General features: G+C 36.0%; 1 protein-coding gene across 3 annotated transcripts; it reads left to right on the top strand.

Moving 5' to 3' along the window:
- The first annotated feature begins 159 nt into the window (after positions 1 to 159).
- On the top strand, positions 160 to 22,589 carry BNIP2 (BCL2 interacting protein 2). 3 transcript variants are annotated; one of them, XM_053593405.1, is made up of 11 exons: positions 160 to 437; positions 7,255 to 7,361; positions 8,451 to 8,518; positions 8,956 to 9,132; positions 10,787 to 10,963; positions 14,828 to 14,930; positions 15,573 to 15,704; positions 17,015 to 17,101; positions 17,439 to 17,537; positions 18,242 to 18,277; positions 21,359 to 22,589. In XM_053593405.1, exons 2-11 carry the CDS (start codon positions 7,312 to 7,314, stop codon positions 21,408 to 21,410), a joined length of 981 nt encoding a protein of 326 aa, XP_053449380.1. In that variant the 5' UTR covers positions 160 to 437; positions 7,255 to 7,311; the 3' UTR covers positions 21,411 to 22,589. The 3 variants fall into 3 exon arrangements, with proteins under 3 accessions (XP_053449380.1, XP_053449381.1, XP_053449383.1); XM_053593406.1 differs by lacking the exon at positions 18,242 to 18,277; XM_053593408.1 differs by lacking the exons at positions 160 to 437; positions 18,242 to 18,277 and adding an exon at positions 816 to 835.
- Positions 22,590 to 24,521: the final 1,932 nt, after the last annotated feature.

The raw sequence follows: 24,521 nt of genomic DNA, 5'->3' as shown, positions 1-24,521 counted from the left end.
GGTAACAAGAACCGGAGAAGATGCGTCTCCATCCTCAAAAAAGGAGCCAACAAGGCGACCACGCTACGGGGTTACCCGGAGGGGAAAGACGAACGGCCCAGCGTGCGCATGCGCGGGCGTTAGCCGGGAACAGCAGAGGGCGGAAGGCGCTGTAGATTCCCAGAAGACTCCCGACGCGCCTGCGTCTGCGCCTCCGCCCCCACCCGCTGTCTGAAGGTCAGGACGTTGTCACTTCCGGTGGACAGTTCACTGCGTCCGGGTTAGCTGCTGCTGCCGCCGCCGAGCTACTGCTGCGGCTGGGGGACCGGGCAGGCATCTTTACGGCAGACCGAGGGGAGCGGGCTCCACTCGGCGCCGCCTTCTGCGACCTGGCAGTCAGCCCGACGTCGCCGGCCTGGAGGGACACAGAGGACGAGGAGGCCAAGGCTTCCTCCGGGGTGAGTGCTGCGGCCTGAGAGGCTTCGGCACGGCGGCTCTGGGCTGAGAACCGGCCGGGGGGCGCACGTTTGACCGACAGGTGCCGGCGACCGCCCGGGGAGTGGAAGCCGACAGAGTTTTCCCTTGTAGGGGGAGCCGTAGGATCTGCTCCGGAGGCGCTTCCTGGATCCCGCCCAGCTTCGGTCCCCGCCCTTGGCCTGGCTTCTGTTTCTGTCTGCCAACTTTGCCCCCTACCCCATCCATCGCTTTTCCATTTGTGGTAATACTTAGGATGAAAGCGCCCCATTTCTCCGTTTCCACCTCTACCCCGGCCTGGGTGTGGTGACTGGGTCTCTCCAGGGTTCATATTTGTAACCCGCGTCCGTCCTGGTGCAGAACAAAGAAACTTGGACTTTGGGCGTACCTCCTACCCTCGGACAGCAGACACGGAAGCAGTGTAAATAATCATAGCTTTAGTAGACCTTACCAAACAAGCCAAACCAAAACCGGAGTGTACATTATAAGCCGAGTCCCTGTGTGAATTTAGGCACTATCTTTAATGTTTAATTACCTGGCAAAATGGTTTTGATTTTCTGGGTGCACCCGAGGCCTCCGGAGAGCTACTGAATCAACTAAAGTTAAATTAGGACTTTATTTAGGCCTTTATTACGTTTCTTTGAAATGTAACCTTGTCTGTCCTGGGAGCATTTTGAAGGCACACCTTTTGCCATGTTCATCAAGCTAGCTGTAGTGGCTCCCAGTTAGTTGAATGAAGTAGGTGTGATTGCATTTAATTTAGTGTTGCTTTTTTTCATTCTTACCTTTTTTTTTTTATAGAATCTCTATTTCTCCTAATGCTTGATTGCTTATTTTTAATTAAATGTATTGTTTCTAACCTGTTATAGAAATCTCTGCAATTGTAGAAAAAGTTCTGTAATTTATAAATGGATAAGTTACCTCAAAATTAAAACTGAAGGTACCACCTGTGAGAGGTAACCTGCAGACTAGTTTTTTGATCATCTGTACATTTTCTTCTCCTTAGTTCTTCTCATTTTACGTTTTCTGTAAGCTCAGTTCTTACTCTTAATCGTCTCTAGGGCAGCCTGATAATGTTGGGCATAGACGGGAAGTATAACATCCATTTCTGCAAACAGAACTTGAACTGGGTTGTTGCAAGTTGGTGTTAGGATCTTTAGACCTTTACAGAACCTTTGAAGCTAAGTGTAACCAAATCTGGCATTACAAACTTACTCTGTATAAAGTTGCCAGTGAACTGAAGACAGTGTGCCTGTATTAGAAACAGTTCTGGATAAGATCTGAGGACCAGGAGGTGGTGTGTTGTGATGTCCTTGACTCAAGAAGATGGGGATAATGACACAAGTGTTCTGTATCTCACAAAGTTGTTGGTTGGAACATATGAGATGATGGACACAGGAGTAATTAGTAAACATGAAAAGCACTATTTGGGAATGTGGTTCTCTTCATTCTATCTGGAGTAATGATGTTAATAGAAGGAGTGGTAAGTTAAGAGGCCTTCTGAAAAAGAATGAGTATAACTAAATCAAATAAATTAACATGGGCTGACAGTAGATCAAAAGGTGCCTTGTTAAGCTTACATCCGATAAAGCAAAATTCTATTAATAATAATGAAATAATATATGGTGATGGTAATATTCCAAAATTACAATGTTATATTACAACTAAAATCTATAACTCTGCAACAGTGATAGAGATCAGTTACTAGACTTTAATCTTTTTGAAGGACTCAAAGTACTTCCAGAGTGTTCTGCATACTGATAATTTAATAAATGTAACTTTTGTAGGGGACATGATTATCTTTTGCTTTATTTTCACAATTTTGAAAGAAGTCAACACTATTCTAGTTTTTAACCTAACTTTTGTGTTAACATTTCTGATAGAGCATCTTTTTTTTTTTTTTTGAGACAGAGTCTCTGTTGCACTTGGTAGAGTGCTATGGCGTCACAGCTCACAGCAACCTCAAACTCTTGGGCTTAAGTGATTCTCTTGCCTCAGCCTCCCAAGTAGCTGGGACTACAGGTGCCCGCCACAATGCCTGGCTATTTTTTGGTTGCAATATCGTTGTTTAGCTTGCCCGGGCTGGGCTTGAACCCACCAGCTTTAGTGTATGTGGTTGCCACACTACTCACTGAGCTATGGGCACCAAGCCACATCTTTCTTTTCTCTTTTTTTTTTTTTTTTTTTGAGACAGAGCCTCTCAAGCTGTCGCCCTGGGTAGAGTGCTGTGGCATTACAGCTCATAGCAACCTCAAACTCCTGGGCTTAAGCAATTCTCTTGCCTCAGCATCCCAAATAGCTGGGACTACAGGCACCCGCCACAATGCCTGGCTATTTTTTGGTTATAGTTGTCATTGTTGTTTGGCAGGCCCCGGGCTGGATTCAAACCTGCAAGCTCTGATGTATGTGCCTGGCGCCTTAGCCACTTGAGCTACAGGTGCTGAGCCACACATCTTTCATTCTTAAAAGCCTATTTGCCACCTACCTTTAAGGGACCAATGACAAGCAAGCATGTAGGACTTTTTCAGGGATGTTTTGATGATCTTCATAAACCTATATCCTGTTCACTTAAAAGTGAACATAAGTATTTAAACTGAATTCTGTTGTTTAAGTAGGAAAGTAAAAGGCTTGTTGGGACATTTCCTTTTCCTAACCATATTTGATTTCAACATAAATGGCTATTACTAGCATCTGTTCTAGCTGCACTGTTTAAACTACATTATAGTAGAATTGCCGTGTAAAATTGTGTTATAGTTGAGACAGTTATAAATAGGATCATAATATTTAATTTTTGCTTATGTTGCTAAACTGCAAGAGGAATCCCCCTTTTCATCTTGGATTTACCACCACACCTTCCCTTTGAAGCTATGTCAGGAGGAAATCCATTACTTCCTTGATTTTTAACCTTATAGAGGCCAAGGACTGTTTTGAATTCGTCTTTATTAACTCCATAGATAACTGGAATATGTAAGGATGTGCCACCACTACTACCAGTCTGTTGAGAGGTCAGGTTATTCTTGTTGTAGTAGGTTATTTTAACAAATACCACCTTAAAGTGTTGTTTCCCCATTCTAATTAAAAAAAAAAAATCTATGATCAAAAAATGGGAAGCAACTACAGTTAACTTGTGAGTCAGCAAAGTTCTGATTGCCTTCAAAGTAGCTGTGCTTATATTAATTTCTTTGTTTCCTGTTCTTACAGCAGCTTGATGAAAAAGTGCTTCAAAGAAAAGTATTCTCTCAATTGTTTAAGTTGTCTTTATCTACCTAGTGTATTTTTCCCCTAAAATTTATAATGAAGTGGTCATTATTTCTAGTATGTTCTTTTAACCAGCTTGATTATCTCCAAATTAAATATCCTGCCCATATGCTAAAGTGTATTAAATCACATAATTCAATATGATACTATAGTAAAAATGGAGTAAATAGAGTAAGAAAGTTGAAAGACTTGTGTAGAAGAGCTATTTTCAAGTGATAAAGCAGCTAAAATGCATGGTTTATTTTCTAGAATGTCCCAAGATAAATACTTCTTTCCTCTTACAAATAAAGAATAATTTTATCAATAGAAATTTATACTACATATATGTAAGATCCCACAGAGTATTTTCATTACATTTTTATGAGGTAAAACATAATAGAAATCCTATTTAAATAGCTTAATAAAGAAAATAAACCTAAGAAATTGAGCAAAGTCTTGCTATCCAGTGTCATACTTTATAGTAATTGTATATTTATTAATTTTTACAGGTCTATTAACTAATTTTTACAGGTCTGTTTGTGTTAGGAATATATTGGTTGCAACTTCCAGTCACTACTTTTGTTTTTGAAATAGTAAATATTTTTCTAAGTATCTGAGATAATTTGAAAAAGACACCCAGAGGATATCCTGATGTTTTTTTCAATGCCCAGTAAAAAAGTGAATTGAAATAATGAAAAGTTTTTCTAATTACTGATTTTAGGAAAATATATTCACTTTAAAGTGAATACCAAAGTATTGAGAAAACTTGACATTGAGAAGGATAGTGAATTAAAAGTCTGGAAGAGACTAGGTTTCTAGCCTTTAGTGATAAAAAGTTTTGGTCCTATTTTAGCATGATTCTAAAGTAGTAAGTATTAGCTATTTGGGCTTGTTGGCTAAAATTCTGTTGTTTTTAGTTTGTTTTTTAACTAGTTCTGTATTCTAAGCAGGAGTTGTTTGGTAAGGTAGATGTCCCTTTTTTATTTTCTCCTCTACAGAGAGGAAGAGTTGGTATCAGAAAACAATCTATAAAGTATTCATTGAAGATGGATTAATTGCTTTAAAGTATAGGTTACTTATTTAGAATCAGAAACTATGAAATAAGTTATTGTACTTTCTTTTGTTTATTTATTTATTTATTTTTTTTTTTTTTTGAGACAGGGTCTCACTTTTTCGCCCTGGGTAGAGTACTGTAGCATTATAGCTCACAGCAACCTCAAACTCTTGGGCTTAAGTGATTCTTTTGCCTCAGCCTCCCAAGTAGCTGGGACTACAGGTGCCCGCCACAATGCCCAGCTATTTTTGTTGTTGTTGTTGTAGTTGTCGTTGTTTAGTAGGCCCAGGCTGAGTTTGAACCCGCCAGCCCCAGTGTATGTGGCCATCGCCCTCACCATTGAGTTACAGGCACCAAGCCAGTTTATTGTATTTTCTTTTTCCGAGAAAAGAGTCTTAAGCTGTTGCCCTGGGTAGAGTGCTCTGGCATCACAGCTCATGGCAACCTTAAACTCTGTGCTTAAGTGATTCTCTTGACTCTGCCTCCCAAGTAGCCTGGACTACAGGCACCCACAATGCCCAGCTATTTTTTGTTGCAGTTGTCATTGTTCTTAGCTGGCCCAGGCTGGGTTCAAACCCACCACACTTTGTATATGTGGCTGATGCCATGACCACTGTGCTACAAACCCTGAGCCAGTTTATTGTATTTTTTAAGTGTTTCTCATCTCTCAAAATTATTTGACTCAGTGTTTTCCCAGAGAATTAAAAATGTATTATAGCTATAAATTAACTAACATGTCTAATCAAATATTTTAGGAAAAGTCAGCATTTGTCCACTTTTTCTATGCTAACAAGTAGATCTTTGAAAATTTAAACCTTTTGGGAATGTTTGAAACCTTGTCTTGAGCATAAGTAAAAATTCAAACTGAGAGGAGAACCTTCCAGTCTTAGTGGAGATATGGATTTACTTTACCAGGTGAAATCTAGCATTTTAGGAAATTTCTATGGTAATATTTTTGTTGTTCTGGAATATAACACTATTTCTATATAACTTTGTGCATTTTTTCAGCGTTGTGATGATATAGCAATAAGGCAAACCATAGAATATGACCACATTTTTGTTTTAGAAGACTAGTTGATATGAGTGTGAATGGCTGGCATGATTTAAATATTTTTTCAAAGTTATACATTGTTTTAAAAATCAGCCAGGCAGGGCAGTGCCTGTGGCTCAGTGAGTAGGACACTGGCCCCATATACCGAGGGTGACAGATTGAAACCCGGCTCCAGCAAAACTGCAACAAAAAAAATAGCTGGGTGTTGTGGTGGGAGCCTGTAGTCTCAGCTACTTGGGAGGCTGAGGCAAGAGAATCGCCTAAGTCCAAGAGCTGGAGGTTTCTGTAAGCTGTGATGCTACAGCACTCTACAGAGGGCAATAAAGTGAAACTCTGTCTCTAAAAAAAAAAAAGATCAGCCAGACACAGTGGCTCATGGTAATCCCAGCACTTTGGGGGCCTAGGCAGAACAATCACTTGAGCCCAGGAATTTGAGGGTACAGTGAGCTGTGTTCATGCTGCTGTGCTCCAGCCTTGACAACAGAGCAAGACCCTATCTCAAAAATAAAAATAAAATAAAATAGCGTAGAAGGACTTAGTATGAAAAGCATCAATCATTTTTCCCATCTCACCCTCTTTGAATAACTTTAGACATCCATTGACTTAATCTAATGTAAATTAGTTAAATACTCATTTATCCGTCTGTAGTTTTCTATATTTTGTTGCACTGTTAACCAGTTGATCTTCTGACTTCTTAAATACCCTACCTAAATTTCTATCACTGATTCCATCAACCGAAGGGATTAAACTCCTCCCTTTGTAAGGATACTGGTACTCACACTTCTTGGAAAAACTAAAACTACAGTTCATGGCATAAATTAAAATAAGTAGTTGCATAAACAAAGACATTCAACAAGTTGAGTGTCTGAAAACTTATGCCCAGCTGTAAAAGAAAGGCCTGGTGTAGACATGAAACAAAGCAAAAGGTAACATTTACTGGACAAATTACTGCATCAAAACTATAGGATAGGAAATATAAATGATAGCAAACCACTTGGCTCTGTTGAGTCATAAGAGTGTAATTGTTATTTACTAGCGTTCACTTTCTATAATCAACCTCTATTCATAGGATAGAAATTTTAATATGAATCTATAGTAGAGAATATGCTTATTTACTTTTATTTCTTACCCCACCACATTTTTTACATAATCCATAGTATGAAATATATTTTAAAACTGAAAACAAATATTTTCACTGAACCATATTTTTACCACAAACAATACTACTTTACTAGAATATATGTGTTACATGTACTAGAATATAAGAATATTTTCTGCTCTAATTCTTTAAAAACAGTTGCAACCCAGTAAGTTGATTTCATGGCTAGAACCCGAACTAAAGCTCTGTAGTTGATAGAGTGGAGGTGTGAACTAAGGTGTGAGGTTTTTGCACCTTTTCAGTACAATAAAAAGTAAAGTGGAAATTAAGTTGTTTTAAACTTTTCTGTCTTCTTCACAGGACATTGGCTCTCTGGATTATCAGGAGTTTGTAGTTGACATTGAGTCCAAGCTAAGGATGGAAGGTGTGGAACTTAAAGAAGAATGGCAAGACGAAGACTTTCCAATGTGAGTAATACTTTTTTAAAAAAGACTAACTTAGAACAAAACTTTACAATTTATTTTTATTTTTTTTATTTTTAATTTCATTCTTGTTAATTTCATTTCTTGTGAAAGAATGAAATTAAAAATAAAAATTCATGCTTGTTTTTAAAATTTAAAAATTTTAAATTCATGCTTGTTCATTCTTCTTCGTTTGAAGTACTTTTTTTTTGTTCATTTTCTTCTTTCTCTGGCGATGCTCTGTCCCGCTGTTTTTGATGTTAGTAGAGATGGGGTTTTACTCTGGCTCACTGCTGGTCATACTGGTCTCGAACCTCTGAGCTCAGGCAATCCACCCGCCTCGGCCTCCCACAGTGCTGGGACTACAGGCGTGAGCCACCACGCCTGTCTGACAATTTCTTAATTGAGATGTCACTTAATCTTATATTTTTGTTTAGATCATTTCAGTTTCAAAATGTTTGCTTTTATAAACAGTACTTTAACACAGGGTGTTTTAAACTTAGGTCTGAGTTTCCTTAGTAAAGGGAGCCCTTAGTTGTCTGTAAGAATTTTTAGATTTGGTGGGTTTTTTCTAAGAAAAATCTTATTAAATACATAAATGAGGATTTTCTAGATCTTCTGGCCAACCCCTTTGGCATATTTGCATTTATATTTATAATTGTTTTGACACCAGGTGGTGGACTGATGAAAAAAGAGCAAAGGCAGACCTTATATTTAAATGATGATTCAGAAGTCATCCGAGTGCACAGCCAGGTGCCTTAGTAGTTGGAAGATGGACAGCTGGTGGGAGAACTGAGTCATAGTAGCACATAATGATGATAGTAATACAGGAATGCTGAGCTCAAAAGAGTTGTAGCCATCATTACCTAATTCTCCCTGAGTAAAAATTGAGCTTTAGCGTACATGGCATCATACATCACATTATAGTCATATATTTCAATTATATTTGTTTTGTATTTTACTTAAAATTTTAGAGTATGTTTTATAGTTGTATAAGAATTACTACATAAGGGATTTATGTCTACCTTTTTGTGTTATTTATGTACATGTGTAAGTCATCTCTGACAGTCTGAGATACATGTCTGTGTCTTCTAGACCTTTACCAGAAGATGATAGTATTGAAGCAGATACACTAGCTATAACTGGACCAGAGAGCCGGCCTGGTAAGAAATTGACATTTTACTTTTAGTGCAATGATGGGCTTTGTGTTATTTTTGAACATATTTCTTTGTACCAAAGAAAACCCACTGAGCTTTTATCCCATCATAGGGACCCAAAGAATAAGTTGAACATTGAGAAAACCATTTTTAGAATGCTTGAGAAAATTAACTTTCTTAAAACATATTCTTGGCTGTGGGGGGATTTTTGCAGTGAATTGGTAGCAGGAAATCATTTTTCAGTAGTAAGAAGTAACTATAAGATCTGCCTATATAATTGAAAAGATATTGCTGCCTCATTCATCTCTTGCCAGTGATAGAGAAGCAATGTGTTCAGAATCCAAATTTTGTAAATTAGTGCTTCAGAATTGTGTTTAATATTATTTTTTCTCAAGAATGAAGTGGCTAAAACTTTTTTCTTTTTCTTTGTTCTCCCATTCCAGGTTCACTAGAGGTTGATGAACATAAAGTGAGAAAGAAATTGATGGCTCCAGACATCAGCCTGACACTGGATCCTAGTGATGGCTCTGTTTTGTCAGATGATTTAGATGAAAGTGGGGAGATTGACTTAGATGGCTTAGACACACCCTCAGAGAACAGTAATGAGTTTGAGTGGGAAGGTAAACGTTTTACTGTTTATCTGATTGTTATTAATGAATATTTATCTTGATACATATAATATGTTTTTATAATGCCCTTCTCATTAGGAAAGTTAGGATAGTTGGAAAACCTTTTTAAAATCTGTTCATAAAGCTAAAATCAGTATACTAAGGGATTTTGTTTGAAACGTTAATTCTTTCTAAAGTTCATGTATTTCATGTATTTGTTTTTATGAGATGAAATTCTGATAACACTTGAATATTTTCAGGATTTTCAAAACTGTAGTAGATCACACCAGTGGCTTTTTTTTTTCTCCCAACCCAGTGCTGTAAACTTAGGTTTCCCTCATGTTCCAAAAATACTGCTTGACCATTAAGACATGCTTTTTTTCAGTCGATGAGCTTAGAAAAAAACCTTTAAAGAGACAATTTACGGAATGTGCTAAAAATATACTTTGTGGGAAGGGAGTGCTGAAAGGAAGTTTTGAGAGGTGGTTTTTTAAAATATGTTTTCCTGATAATGCTCCACTCTGTGAAACAACCAGCTTGAATTAATGTACACTCTTAGCCCTCAAACTTATATTCCTTATTAATTACTTGAAATTTAAAGGAATTGGCATGTGTTTTATTTTGCATGCTTTTTTAATTAAATAATTGCTGCCTGCAGTATCTTTTTGTAGTTGTTAGAAATTTTCACATGTATATTTTCCATCTTTTAAGATTTTTTTTTTCAAAGCAGAGTTTAGCATTAGGTTATGTACAGTGAATAGTGATGTGCTATGTCTTCTGGGGTTTTTTTCTTCCATGTTTTGCTGGTTCAATAAGCAGTCCATTAATAAGCATTATTTTGTAAAGATACTGAAATAGTTTTCTGCCTATGTGTTTTGTCTCTTCTTTCTTTAATGCTGCTGTAGTCATTTCCTGGAAGGATATTTTCCGTTAACAGCTATGTCTTGGAAACAAACAACTAACATGCAGTAGGTTTCCCCCTCCCCCAGCTTTTGGTAAGGACTATCATACTAAAATTTTGAAAATCATTACTTCGATGAAAATCATCTAAACTTCGATCTTGAAACATAAATTACATCTAATCATTGATGCTTATGCTTTGGCTAATGTTAATTTAAATAAGACTTTTGCATGTACATTTCAGAATATTATAAATATATTTCTGCTTTATAAAAGTGATCAAATGAAAAAATGATCATTTAGTAGTTAACCACTTTCTATCTGGTATTATAGTGTTTGGGAATTTATGTGTTGAACAACAACAGAAAATTGTCTGTCTTCTCCAGATAGCTTTTTGAAGTAACTTACAGTAGGACAGCACTGTCACAAGTTGAATCTGGAAAGGCACTATAGGGCCATTGCAGTAAGATTTTGATGGCTGTATTATCTATTATCTTTGCTGACCTTGTGGATATACATTCCACTGTGATTAGGTGCCTTGCTGAATTTGGCAATAAAAAAAAGTTAAAGAACTATGATTTCCAAAGACACATATGGCCTTGTATTAAGAGCAAGCCATTCCTCCATTATGGACGAGATTTTAAATTCTGCAGATAATAATAGCAAACATTCTCTAAACAATCTAGATAGTAAAGTGGTTAATATATGATTTGATTTTTATTGTATAAATAACAATTTGTGATTTAAAAATCCTTTATTTTGACAGATGATCTTCCAAAACCCAAAACCACTGAGTTAATTAGGAAAGGCTCAATTACTGAATATACAGCAGCAGAGGAAAAAGAAGATGGACGACGCTGGCGTATGTTCAGGATTGGAGAACAGGACCACAGGGTTGATATGAAGGCAATTGAACCCTATAAAAAAGTTATCAGCCATGGAGGTAAGAGTTACTGAAGATTATTCAGATTTTTTTTTTTGTGTGTGTTTTTTTTTTTTTTTGGCCGGGGCTGGGTTTGAACCCGCCACCTCCGGCATGTGGGACTGGCGCCCTACTCCTTGAGCCACAGGCGCCACCCGATTATTCAGATTTTTTAATGTAACACTAGAAATTAAATACTTTTAGAAGATCTCCCTAGAAATATTACATGATCTTGAAGGAATAATAAACATTTCACACTGTATTAGAAAATGGTAGGTTTGAAGTTAAAGAATAAAACATTTAAAAGGTATTAATATATGTGTAAAATAAGTTCAAAAAGTACAAAAGAAAGTTCAGTAAAACACAGTGAAAACTCTCTCCCTCCCACCATATCCCTAGGTAACCCAAAACGGAGACTTTATACTTTCCCCCTTTTGTATTCATTTATAATTATTTACGTCAGCAGTTCTCAACTTGGGGGTCGAACGACCCTTTCACAGCGGTCACCTAAATATATCCTGCATATCAGATATTTACATTACGATTCATAACAGTAACAAAATTGCAGTTATGAAGTAGCAACAAAAATTTATAGTTAGGGGTCACCACAACATGAGCAACTGTATTAAAGGATCGCTGCATTAGGAAGGTTGAGAACCAATGATTTACGTAGAGCAAAATACTCCCATCTTAAGTGTATATTGTAATTCATTGAGTAGCCATATATACCCTTATACATAAGCACACCACTAAACATATAGAATATTTTCGCTGGCCCAGAAAAAATCTTTAATACTTCTCTTGAGTAGGCCTATTCAAATGTCTACCCTCTGGCTGGGCATGGTGGCTCACACCTGTAATCCCAGCACTTGGGAGGCCGAGGCAGGCGGATTGCCTGAACTCACAAGTTCAAGACAAGCCTGAGCGAGAGCGAGACCCCGACCCCATCTCTAAAAATAGCTGGGCATTGTGGCAGGCGCCTGTAGTCCCAGCTACTCGGAAGGCTGAGGCAAGAGGATTGCTTGAGCCCAAGAATTGGAGGTTGGTGTGAGCTATGAGCCACAGCACTCTACCAAGAATGACAAAGTGAGACCGTGTCTCAAAAAGAAAAAAAAAATCTACCCTCCATAATTTTGCCGGTTTTAGAATTTCTTGTATAGTAACTGCAGTCATGAAGTATGCACTCTGTTTACTACTTGTATTCACATAAGATAGGGTTTTTTTGAGATTTATCCCTGTTGTTGTATGCATCCATAGTTTGTTGTGTCTGATTACTGAATAGTAGTCCATTGCATGGATAAACCATGATTTGCTAATCTTTTCTCCTTTTGAGAAGCATGTGAGTTGTTTCCATTAGGACTATTGTGAATAAACTGCTTTGAACATTCTTAAACTAGTCTTTTTGCAGATACAAGTAAAACTTGGACTTTTTTTTCTCTAGTGTGTGTGTGAGAGAGACAGGATCTCACACTGTCACATAATCGGGAGTGTAGTGGTGTTGCCATACATAGCTCACTGCAACTTTGTACTCCTAGGGTCAGGCGACCTGCCTGCCTCAGCCTCCCACGTTGATTTTTATTACAGGCATGCCGCTATACTCAGCTAATTTTTCTATTTTTTGTAGAGATGTCTCACTGTGTTGCTCAAGCTGATCTCAAACTCCTAACCTCAAGCAATTCTCCCACATTGGCCTCCTAAAATGCTAAGAATTATAGGCAGGAGCCACTGTGCCCAGCCAAAACTTGAACTATTTTAACTGTAACTTTAATTTGCCTTAATACTCTGAACAAATCATTCAGCTTTAATAGAAAATTAGTTCACTGAACATTTTTATTGGAGTACTTAACTTTGCATATTTATGAGATAACAAAATCAGGATTTAGTCCCTTCCCTTAAGAAATTTACAAGTTAAGGGCAGCGCTTGTGGCTCAGTCGGTAAGGCGCCGGCCCCATATGCCGAGGGTGACGGGTTCAAACCCAGCCCCGGCCAAACTGCGACCAAAAAATAGCCGGGCGTTATGGCGGGCGCCTGTAGTCCCAGCTACTCGGGAGGCTGAGGCAAGAGAATCACTTAAGCCCAGGAATTGGAGGTTGCTGTGAGCTGTGTGAGGTCACGGCACTCTACCGAGGGCCATAAAGTGAGACTCTGTCTCTACAAAAAAAAAGAAAATCTATTCTGACAAGAAATTTACAAGTTAAATAGAAAAAGCTATGAAAATAATGTTACAGATCCTTTCAGTCTGACTGCACTGTATAGAGAAGTTTACCTAGTTACCTAGGCACTGTATAAATAGAGCTAGAATGTTAATGGTAAGTCAGAACAAAGCTCATTCTGTAAAACACCATCATACTTCCTTAAATCCTCCAAACACAGGACACATGGTGAAGCAGATTTTTTTTTTTTTTCCGAGAGCCATTCCCAGTTAATTTACTCTGTCAAATGCATTCCCCTGCTTATTTCTACAGTCTTCATTCACCTGAAAGCAAATCACTTGAATATTTGTAGTTACATCCTTCTGCCTAATTTAATCTTATTGAGATGGTGAAAACAGAATAATCTGGATCAGTAAGTCCATAGACAACATAAATACAGCTAGTTCATAGGAATTAAATTGTGACTGCCTTAGTTTAATATCTTTCAGAAATAGCACTTTTTCTTCGGGGAAAATACTGAGGGTCATCTTACCTCATTTAATGTTTTGTATTTGAAAGATTAAGAAAGGTAGTGAAGAGTCTTGTGTTCTTGAAATGTCCAAATCTTTTCCATGCAAGTTTATAAACAGTAGAAATGAAGGTTAAAGCAAAAATATTTGTTCCAGGCTTAATATCTAAAGATTGCAATTGAGGCCCAGGATGGTAGCTCAAGCCTTGTAATCATAGCACTTTGGAAGGCTGAGGAGGGAAGATGGCTTCAGGCCAATCTGAGCGAGAATAGTGAGACCCCATCTCTACAAAAAATAGAAAAATTATCTGGGCATCACGGTGGCACATGCCTATAGTTCCAGCTAGTTGAGAGGCTGAAGGAAGAAGATTGCTTGAGCCCAAAAGTTTCAGGTTGCTATGAGCTATGATGCCATGGTACTCTACCATGGGTGACAAAGTGAGACTCTGTCTAAAAATAAAATAAAATAATTAAAATAAGCAGCTACTTTAACCATAAGCATGGAGAATACTTTATTTCAGATGTTTGTTGTATCTCCTTGTATTATGTCATTGTATTTGTCTACTTACTAAAATAGAGTTGGCTTTTTTTTTTTTTTAATTGTTGGGGATTCATTGAGGGTACAATAAGCCAAGTTACACTGATTGCATTTGTTAGGTAAAGTTCCTCTTGCAATCATGTCAGAGTTGGCTTTTTAATTATGCTGGTTTAAGTGGTTTTCTGTTTTTTTTTTTTGTGACCACCCTTTCCTCTTCACATTTCATTATTGTTTTTAGGAAGAAGATTTAAAAGATACATATAAAACCATATCAATTTTTTGTTTGTTTGTTTTTTTAGAGACAGAGTCTCACTTTGTCCCCCTGAGTAGAGTGCTGTGGCGTCACAGCTCACAGCAACCTCCAGCTCTTAGGCTTAGGCAATTCTCTTGCCTCAGCCTTCCGAGTAGCTGGAACTACAGGCACCTGCCACAACGCCCGGCTATTTTTTTTTTTGTTGCAGTTTGTCCGGGGCCGGGTTCTAACCTGCCACCCCCGGTATATGGGGTCAATGCCCTACTCATTGAGCAACAGGTGCTGCTCAAAACCGTATAAGTTTTAAAAACATAATTTTTGATCCAGAAACTTGTGAAAATTGAACTACAATCTGTCAGTCATATAAATGTCCTCTAAAAACTGTTCAATTAAAATCATGCTGGTGATAACAGTCTTTGGTTTCTTTTTCAGGATATTATGGGGATGGACTGAACGCCATTGTTGTATTTGCTGTTTGTTTTATGCCTGAAAGTGGTCAGCCTAACTATAGATACCTGATGGACAATCTTTTTAAGTAAGTATATTTTAATAAAAATGTTTGGACAGAATTCTGGGCTAATTAGCTGTGTAAAAAGTTCTAAATATCCCAATTCCGATTCTTGTAAGTACTTATTCTTTGGCATTATGAAAAGGTAGTTTTCCAACTCAAAAGAAAAATTGTCATTTTAAAACTGGAAGATACATCAAAGATTATTCCAACTTTTTAATTTTACATTTGAGGACACAGTAAGTGTTAAGTGTGACTTTTACTTTGTAATTATATGGCTAAATTACATTTACCCCTAGAATCCCAGTGTAACTTAGCTAAGTCAGTTTTATTTCCATAGTCATTCCATTTGAAGTTAGGGCAGCTTTAAAAAACTTAATTGTGGAAAGCTCCAAACAATCAGTCAGTCACTTTAACAATTTACAATTTATACTTTATTCCCTCTTCTCCCTCATTGTATAATTTTGAAGCAAATCCAACACATGATGTTATTCTAAAACTATTCCAGTGTTCTTTTTAAAAATAATTATAATACCAACTAATACAGCCTTAAAATTTTAATTGCGTTTATTCTCATTGTTAAAGAGAAAGGGGAATTGTATAATTTGGAGAAACTAATTCTTTTCTGCTTAGTGTGATTTAAGGCTTAACTTTAATTTGTTTTTATAGATATGTTATTGGCACTTTGGAGTTACTAGTGGCAGAAAACTACATGATAGTTTATTTAAATGGTGCAACTACTCGAAGAAAAATGCCCAGTCTGGGATGGCTCAGGAAATGTTATCAGCAAATTGATAGAAGGTAATGTAAGTACAAGTTGAAAGCTGGTTCATCACTTTAACTCAGTGGTTAGGGCACCAGTCACATACACCGAGGCAGGAGAGTTTGAACCCGGCAGGGGGCTGCTAAACAGTGACAACTGCAACAACAACAACAAAATAGCCAGGCATTGTGGTGGGTACCTGTTGTCCCAGCTACTTGGGAGTCTGAGGCAAGACAATCGCTTAAGCCTAAGAGTTTGAGATTGCTGAGCTATGACACCACTGCACTCTACCGAGGGAAACAGTGAAATTCTGTCTCAAAAAATAAATAAATAAATACAAGTTGAGAGCTAGTTTGAATAATTTTTATAATGGCTTTATTAGACTAAATTTTATTTTCTCTTGTCACTTAAAGATGCCATGTATTTACTTAAATGACATTTGTTAATTTCAGACAGGTTTCTGCTTTTCTAAAGATAATATTTTAGAGTGTCATGAAGGAAATTAATTTTGATTGTAATTTTATTCTGAGTTTTGCCTAATTTACAGTGGTTAGCATGTTTTATGTTTAGCTATCATCTTTCTTTGGAACAAGAAGTGGAAGTGTATTCTCTTGAAATTTAGTCATCAATATTTAATGGAAGGGATTTGACCTTCTGATTGATTCAATTTGGCCATAGCTAATTCAGACTAGTTTAATCAAATCAGACCCATTAATAGATTTATCTTTATGTCTATATTTTACATTGGCTAGCTGCTGCTGTTAAAAAAAATACATATGTGTATCACCTTAATGATCACTTTTATGTGTGAAATATGCATTATACGATAACAGTTTTTATGCTATTTTAAAAAGAAGAGGTCTAGAATAATGTCTTTAATTTTAAATCAAAATTTTAAACACCTTAATTTTTAAGAACAGACGTTAGTTACAATCTGTGTTTATTCTTGTGGTCGTCTCCATTCTTACTTCTCTGCCTGCACTGTGCCTTTCAGGGTTTTAAACAAATTAGCACCAATCTCTCTACAGTCTTGAAAAATGAAAATGGTTTATGTTTGTATTCAGTATTGATTGGCCTTTTACCCCTGGTTGACAGAATCCTAAAGACAAACAAATTCGTACTAAGGGACATTTTATACAGGCTTTGGCCAAATGAAATGGTGTTCATGTATCAATAGGAGAGACTGTCAGAATTCAAGAGCATGTTTTCTGAAGTATCATGCTTAAATGAGAATTCTTAGATGAGATTTTTCATTATTTAGTGTAAACTTGTACATACTTATCAAAGTTGTCCAGGCTTAGAATTTATGGAGATTTTAAAATTTTCTTTGTTGTTTTTTAAATTCCAGGTTACGAAAAAATCTAAAATCTCTAATCATTGTACATCCCTCTTGGTTTATCAGAACACTTCTGGCTGTTACCAGACCATTTATTAGGTAATTTTTCAAGAGCTGTTCACTTTTTCTTTTTCTTTTTTTTTTCTGGGTTTTTTATTTTTTCTTTATTCTTCTCTGTTGGCCCCCCTTTGTTTTCAGTTGTCAAGCACAGAATAATTATGCATTTATGGGATATAGAGTGGTATTTTGGCGTGAGTATAAAGTTAATGATGGAATCAGGGTAATTAGCATATCTATCACCTCAAACTTTGTCATCTCTTTGTGTTACGAACATTCAAAATGCTGTTGACTTTTTAAAAAAAAATTCCTTCTATAAATTTGTCAGTTCTATTGGTCAGAAATAATGAGGTAATTATTTTTTTATTTTCTTTCATAGCTCAAAATTCAGCCAAAAAATTAGATACGTCTTTAACTTGGCAGAACTAGCGGAACTGGTCCCCATGGAATACGTTGGCATACCAGAATGCATAAAACAGTATGTTTTGTTTTATTTTTTTAATTGTATTGGATCTTTACATTTTGTTATGCAAGAGGTAATACTTTTCAGTGCTTATTTTGTAACCGCTTTCTTTTTTTGGTAACAAAAAGAGGAAGGAGTTACTTTCCCACGTTTATCTCCTTAAATCGCCATTTTCATCAGCCTATCAAATTGAAGAACTAGAAGAAATGATTTCTAGTTGTGATTCATGTTATATTTACATAGACTACTGCTTACATCTGAGATGATTTTTCTGATTGGTCAATACTAAGGAATATTCTCCAAAATTAAACATGGTACTTTCGAAATTCAAGTAACTTAGGACATTGTATAACCAGATTGCTAAGGAAATAAATACTACTTAAATCAGCATAACCTTAATATTTTCTAGTAACTGGAATTTGTTCTGTTTATCAAATTCACATACTTCTGAAAGAACTTGATAGAAGGCTGTTAACATAAATACCTGAGCATTACAATGCATGTAAAAAGTTTATTTGTTCTGTTAACCTATGGTTTTAATCTGTTTAATGTGTCAAAGCCAGATTTATTAAGTCAGTTGTTACTTTCTACATCATGTATTAAATATTTTTGATTTGCCAGCAAACTTAAATGAGTTTGTTTTTAGTGCCTTTTTTTTTTCAAATTTGTGTTCCTCTTCCTAACATGTATATTTACTGAAATAACTCTTCCCTACCAAGGTATGAAGAAGAAAAGTTAAAAAAGAAACAAAAAAGGTATATGCACACCTTGAATGGGTTGCATCTAGACTAGTCCATTTGCGTTGCACAGACTAACTCTTCCTTATTGGTTGGTTAGCTTATAGGCAAAGATAATAGCATTTGTAAATATAAATATGCCCCAACTTCCAACTGTAGGGTGAAACCAGAGTTTCTAATGCTGAATGTGACTTGGATTCACTTTGTTTTAATAACATATATAATGCCAATTAGGAACTAAAGCCCACAGGCCCTTTAGACCCCTTTTTGGTCTAAAATCTGAATAGTAATGGTGAAGCTATTATAAAGAATGCTATTTGGATCATCCATCCTTTTAAGACTTTATCTGTTTCACCATTTTGTTTAAATCTCTAACTCGTGTTTTTGAAATACTTAGGCAGACTTTTTAAAGGAATCAATTTATTTCCCTGGGGTTGATGACTATATTTACAATGCATATATTCTTTGGCTAACCAACGTTGATCTCCTTTTATGCTTAAATTAAATGGCTTTCTAACCAGTCAAATTCTACATGTGATAAAATACCTAAAGGTTCAATGTACCATTTAACAGTTAAGCACTCTGCTTTCTATTTTAAATTTAATTTTGAACACTTTTGCTTTGAGCATAACAAACTATTACCTATTAATATCTTGGCATAAAAGATGAAAGGCAAGGGTTAGGTAAAATAGCTGTGGTTTTATAGAGTAATGTAGAAAAATGTAGAATTTGGATCGAATTTGTTCAATTTTTTAAATACTGATAATTAAGTTAGCAAAGCATAGTTTAGTACAATCTTTCTTAAGAATTAAGGTAAGAGGTTTACATATAGTTATCATTTCACCATTCCAAGGAACCAGCTATAACTAGCTGGTACTACAGCATTCTTAACTTTGAGCAGATTTTGGTTCTGTTGATGAGTGAGAATCCAGCAAGCCATGTGACAGAATCATAGCTTTGTATTTCTGTATAATGCTTTACAGTTTAACCAACACTTTAACATAGAGAGGTAGACAGTGACTTTAGATCATGCTCATTTCTTCTTTCTTTCTATTTTTTTTTTTTAAGTTGAGTAATGGCCACCCAAATAGCCACATCCTGTTCTCTGAATATTAGATTATAGGGCAAAAGGGACTTTACAGATCAGGTTGATTTGAAGACCTTTTTTTTTTTTTTTTTCTTTTTGAGACAGAGTCTCATTATGTCACCTCTCGGTAGAGTGCTGTGACATCACAGCTCACAGCAACCTCAAACTCTTGGGCTTAAGTGATTCTCTTGCCTCCGCCTCCCAAGTAGCTGGGACTGCAGGCGCCCACCACAACACCCAGCTATTTTTTGGTTGTAGCTGTCATTGTTGTTTGGCAGGCCCAAGCTGGGTTCAAACCCGCCAGCTCTGGCATATATATGTAGCTGGTGCCCTAGACACTGAGCTACAGGTGCCAAGCCAAGAGAGGCATATTTTTAAAACCAAACCTTAGGCTGGAAGTGGTTGCTCATGCCTGTAATCCTAGCACTGTGGGAGGTGTATTGCCTGAGCGCAGGACTAGCCTGAGCAATAGCAAGACCCCCACCTCTAAAAATTAGCCATGTGTTGTGATGAGTGCCTGTAATCCCAGCTACTTGAGAGGCTGAGACAAGAAGATTGCTGTGGCCAAGAGTTGGAGGTTGCTGTGAGCTATGACACTATGGCACTCTTCCACGGGCAACACAATGAGACTCTCAAAAAAAGAGAAAACACCAAGTCTTAGGGGAAGATACATGCAAGGAAACTTTCTAAGGTGTCATCTCCATGGTAAATAGTGTTGCTGAGGAGAGTACAAAACTATGAGTGTTGAATTACAGCAAATGGGGGGGGGGCAGATGAGAAGGAGTGTCAGAGAAATGCTGAGGGAGGTAAGATCTGACATCTTAAGCTATGTCAGGATCTACCCAGCCTCACAATTGTAGGGAAAATATAGCAGTTTTAAATGTTTCAGATGTGTCTTTTAGACAACTCAGTGTAGGTGTAGCCAGGCAGATAAAGATTGTTAAAATGTTGCAATGGAATTTTAAAATAATTCTGAAGTTAGTTCTTAAGGATATTTTATTTCTTTTATTATTTTTTTCTTTCTTTCCTTTTTTTCCCATTTGTTGTTGTTGTTTTGCATTTTTGGATAGTCACAAAACAGAAGCTATGTGCTTAAGGATATTTCCAATGTTGAAAAGATTGGTTATGCTTTGCTTTCCTGCCTTGTCAAGAATATGTACCTTTCAAATTTTTGATGCCAATATTAAAAACATTTTAAAATGTTAATCTGGCTTTACCACAAACCAGGGCTTTTAGGTCTGATTCATTAATGCTCAGGTGTAATGGTAACAAATGTGAAAAGTATCTTCCTGTATCATACCAGACTGTTTCAAAGATCAAAACATCAGTTATCCAAACTACTATAAAGATAATACTGTAATAGACTGTCATGTAATATCTTTGAAGAGTTATCTATAATTATTCTGTGGTAATAATGTAATTCTAATCCCCACATGCCTAAATTTTGAAATGAACTTGGTCCAGCACTCCACAATTGAATGAGATTTTAAATCTACTTTTAGATATTTCTGAAATACTAATTTCTATGGCTTTTTACTATCAAAATAAATAAAAGGCATTCACAGAATAATTGTGGATTCTATAAACATGCATTTTTCAGTGAATTTTAAAATACTGTTCAATTGATGGTATTAGTGTCACTTTCCCGTTTTAGTTAGCAATATCATTTTTGAGGGAGTTGTTTTTCCTGCCGGTGTTGTGTCCTTGCCTCAGCCAAGCTACAAGTCACCACTTTAATATGCCTTTGTAATTTGAACTTCTAAGAAAGTTTACGTGCATTTGTATATAAAGTAAGAAACAACAGCCACTGTTTCTTGCCCGTATCTTTTGCCTTTTAAAATTCTCTTTTCTGGTTGGGGAAATAATGTTGGGTACCTTTTTTACTATGTCTGCTTCTTTGCAAAGCTTTGTTTTTAACAGAATAATATTCTGTGCTAAAAGTAGACATTATTTTTAGAAAGAAAATTGTTCATTTGCTTGTGTCTTATTATGGTATATTTTTCTTTAAACAGAGTTGATCAAGAGCTTAATGGAAAACAAGATGAACCAAAAAGTGAACAGTAAGTTTGGCATCTAGTCCAAACCAGACTGAAGAATGTGCTGATGAAGCAAGGCTTTTTTTGCATTTATAATGCATTTATTGCCCCATATTTTTTATGTAATCTGTTACAAAATTGACTTAACTTCTCCTTAATGGACTTTTGTACAAGGGACTGTTCACTGCTATATTATTGGTTTGCAAGTTATCTTGAATTTAGTTCTTTAATAGCTAACGACATTGTATCATTTTATATTTTATATTGCTAAATAGCAGAGAACCACACTTTATATAAAGCAGTTTTTCATTTGTTTATTAAATGATGCATCATCTTCAGTAAAAATATTTATACACATAAATGGGAAAGGGAAGAAATAATATATTTTTATGGTTTTGAGCAATATTTTTTAATGTGTACCTGTCTGTGGAAAAATGTGCAGGTAAATCAGACCATGATTTTGTAAAGATGTGTTTTAGAATTTTTGTTTTTGTAAATGGTTAAATACATTTCCTGGGTAACTTAGAAAATTAAGTTGCTCGTAAAGCGAGGGACAGTTAAACTGATTCCCATAAATACCCAAAGATCATGTATATAATCTAAGTAGATTAGTTCTGTCACAAGCTTCTTTCTCACTTATGTATTAACTCAGAACTGCATTGTACGCTTTTTCCTTTTTAAACTTAAAGATAAGTCAAAAAGCCATTTTTAGAACTAGAGAATTTAAGAGGGTAGAAATTAGGGGTTATATATATGTATATATGGGACATTTTATCTTCTGGCCCAAAGTCAGAGCTTGTATAAAAATCTTGAGTTTGTTCACTAATGTGAAATAAGCTGTGTGTCCAGGGTATTGCTCCTCTGAATGCAAGTGCTATATAGTATTGCAGAGAATGTGATGAGTTCTTTACTGTCACAACTTTGTAGCAAACAGGGGCTGCTTCATAAACTGTTCTCACTATGGGCACTTTACCAAAATACTTCCATGTTTGTTATTTTGACTTAATAGTTGTTTGATCTATTCAGATATGGTATGTTTTCAGGTTTCTATTGAATCCTGTTTCACAATACTTCAAATTAGGTTAATTTTGTAAGTCTTTACATCATTATATTGTGCCGTTTTGGATGACACATGATATAAACATATAAACTCTTTGTTTCATTTGTTGGATACCTTTACATTTAAATAAATTATATTTGTGTGTCCCCACAAAATCATTCTAAAACAACAGATTGGTGTAATATCGCGTTACATACGTGAGAGATTTTTATACATTTATTAAACTTAATGCCCTTCAAATTTGAGTGTCACACTACAATCCTTTCTGCAAGGCATTTTACGAAAGAGTAGCAAAATTAAAGTAGATGCGAGCTAACCTTATAAAAATTTTTCCTATCATAAGCTAAAAACACACATGGCTTTTACCATTGCCATTTTTTAGTAGGTTTCTGTTGCAAAAGAGAATTTTCCTTGACTTTTATCCTCGCTCATAAACTCAGTGTGCTAACTCCAATTATGGAAGATGCTGAAGGTTTCTGAGAATGAGACATTCCTCAGCAGCCTCCTAACTTGACCTGGATTCCAGCAACTCTAGGCAGATCCTGCACTAATGTCTTTAGTATGAAGTAAGCCAAATCCATAATTGCTTATTCACATCTTAGAAACACTTTGTGTCAAAGAAACAAACTAATGATAACAATTTAGGCATTCTTTCTGAATTTACTATATGAGGATTTTTTTAATAGGTAGTTTTCTACCATATGCTTGGTTCTTCAGTTTGAAAAATACAAAGAATAATTTCAGCTTTTTGTGTGTGTTTATTGGTTTTGTTATTGTTCCTAATTATAAATACAACTTGTTGCAAAAGTGATATTTTTATAATATCTTTTTTAGATAGAAGTAGTCTGTATTCTTTTAAACATTAAAATTCAGAGGAACGGTGATAACACTTGGGATGTGCTGTGAATCTAGATTAAAAGCATATCTGCTTTAACCTACAGCTTAGTGGAATGTGGTATGGGCATGTGCCCAACAATAAATGTTTTGTAACTGTGACAGTTAAGGTCATAACCAGTAGGTTAGAGGAAAAGCACTTAGGTTTATTTGTAATTTGTAGCTGTGCAACATTTTCCCATATTATTCAACTTTAATTTTCCATTACTGATTGAGGTGAAGCTACATACAGTTGTACTGTTTTATCTTCCTGCTGGGGTCATGGATCTGACTAAACTGGTTTAATTTGATGCTTCTGTCATTATTTTTTGTTACATATAGACTCTGAGTGCCCCTTTTTACTCGGAGTTTTTCATATAAAGTATGTGATTCTGTATTCTGCTTGATCATATTTCTAAGCAAAGAAAAAGGAAGACATATATTGATCCCACACACTTTAAGCTTGATAGTCTTTAACTCAGAGGGATAGGTATGAAGAAATATCAGTCTAAGTAGGGTACTAGTTCCAACAGGGTAGTTGGAAAGATAAAACTAGGAAGAGAAAGAAAACCTTTGAAAAGGATAAAGACTTCATTGTTACGTAAGTACCAAGGAATGTGTCCCTCTTAAGGGAAGTACTGTATGTGGCAGCTGGTGGCACCATTTCTCAGATCCAAGAGGGAACTCCACAGGCTACACACAAAATATGAATAAGGCAACCATGGATCAAAGGGGAAACGGCTGATAGTTACATATTCCTACTTTGCTTTCTTTGTCTCTTCGTACAGAAGCAAGTTTGAACAGAGAGGATTAATAATAATACTGCTTAGATTGAAGTGTAGGATTGGGTTATTTCATATTTCACAGTTGGTAAACATTAATATAGTCTTCCAAAATGGTCATCACTCTATTTAGTAACCACTGAACACTGAAATCGGCTGATTGACAAGTACATATTTATGGTAGAATTTCTTCAAGTGCAGTTCCAGAATTTAAAAAGGTAAGGGATCCGCTCTTAGAGACTTGAAATGAATTTAGACATTTCTATTTGGCTGTTTATGTGAATGCTCAGGGAATTTGGAAAAGTGATTTAATACAGAAGTGGCTTTTTAGATTTCAATTAGTTGACAAGTTAGTATTATATATCAGGCAAAACAGGCCAGTTTCCTGATGAGGTTAGTAGGGTTGTACAGAAGACCACAGTAG

This window comes from Nycticebus coucang, chromosome 6 (genome assembly GCF_027406575.1).
Source record: "Nycticebus coucang isolate mNycCou1 chromosome 6, mNycCou1.pri, whole genome shotgun sequence".
Lineage (NCBI taxonomy): Eukaryota > Metazoa > Chordata > Mammalia > Primates > Lorisidae > Nycticebus > Nycticebus coucang.
The sequence above is the reverse complement of the archived record's forward strand: the minus strand, read 5'-3'. Positions and strand labels throughout refer to the sequence as shown.

Coding starts and splice junctions, on each gene's coding strand:
- BNIP2 (XM_053593405.1), top strand. CDS start 7,312: ATGGAAGGTGTGGAACTTAAAGAAGAATGGCAAGACGAAGACTTTCCA. Junction 7,362..8,450: donor CAAGACGAAGACTTTCCAAT/GTGAGTAATACT, acceptor TGTGTCTTCTAG/ACCTTTACCAGAAGATGATA. Junction 17,102..17,438: donor GTTACCAGACCATTTATTAG/GTAATTTTTCAA, acceptor TTTCTTTCATAG/CTCAAAATTCAGCCAAAAAA.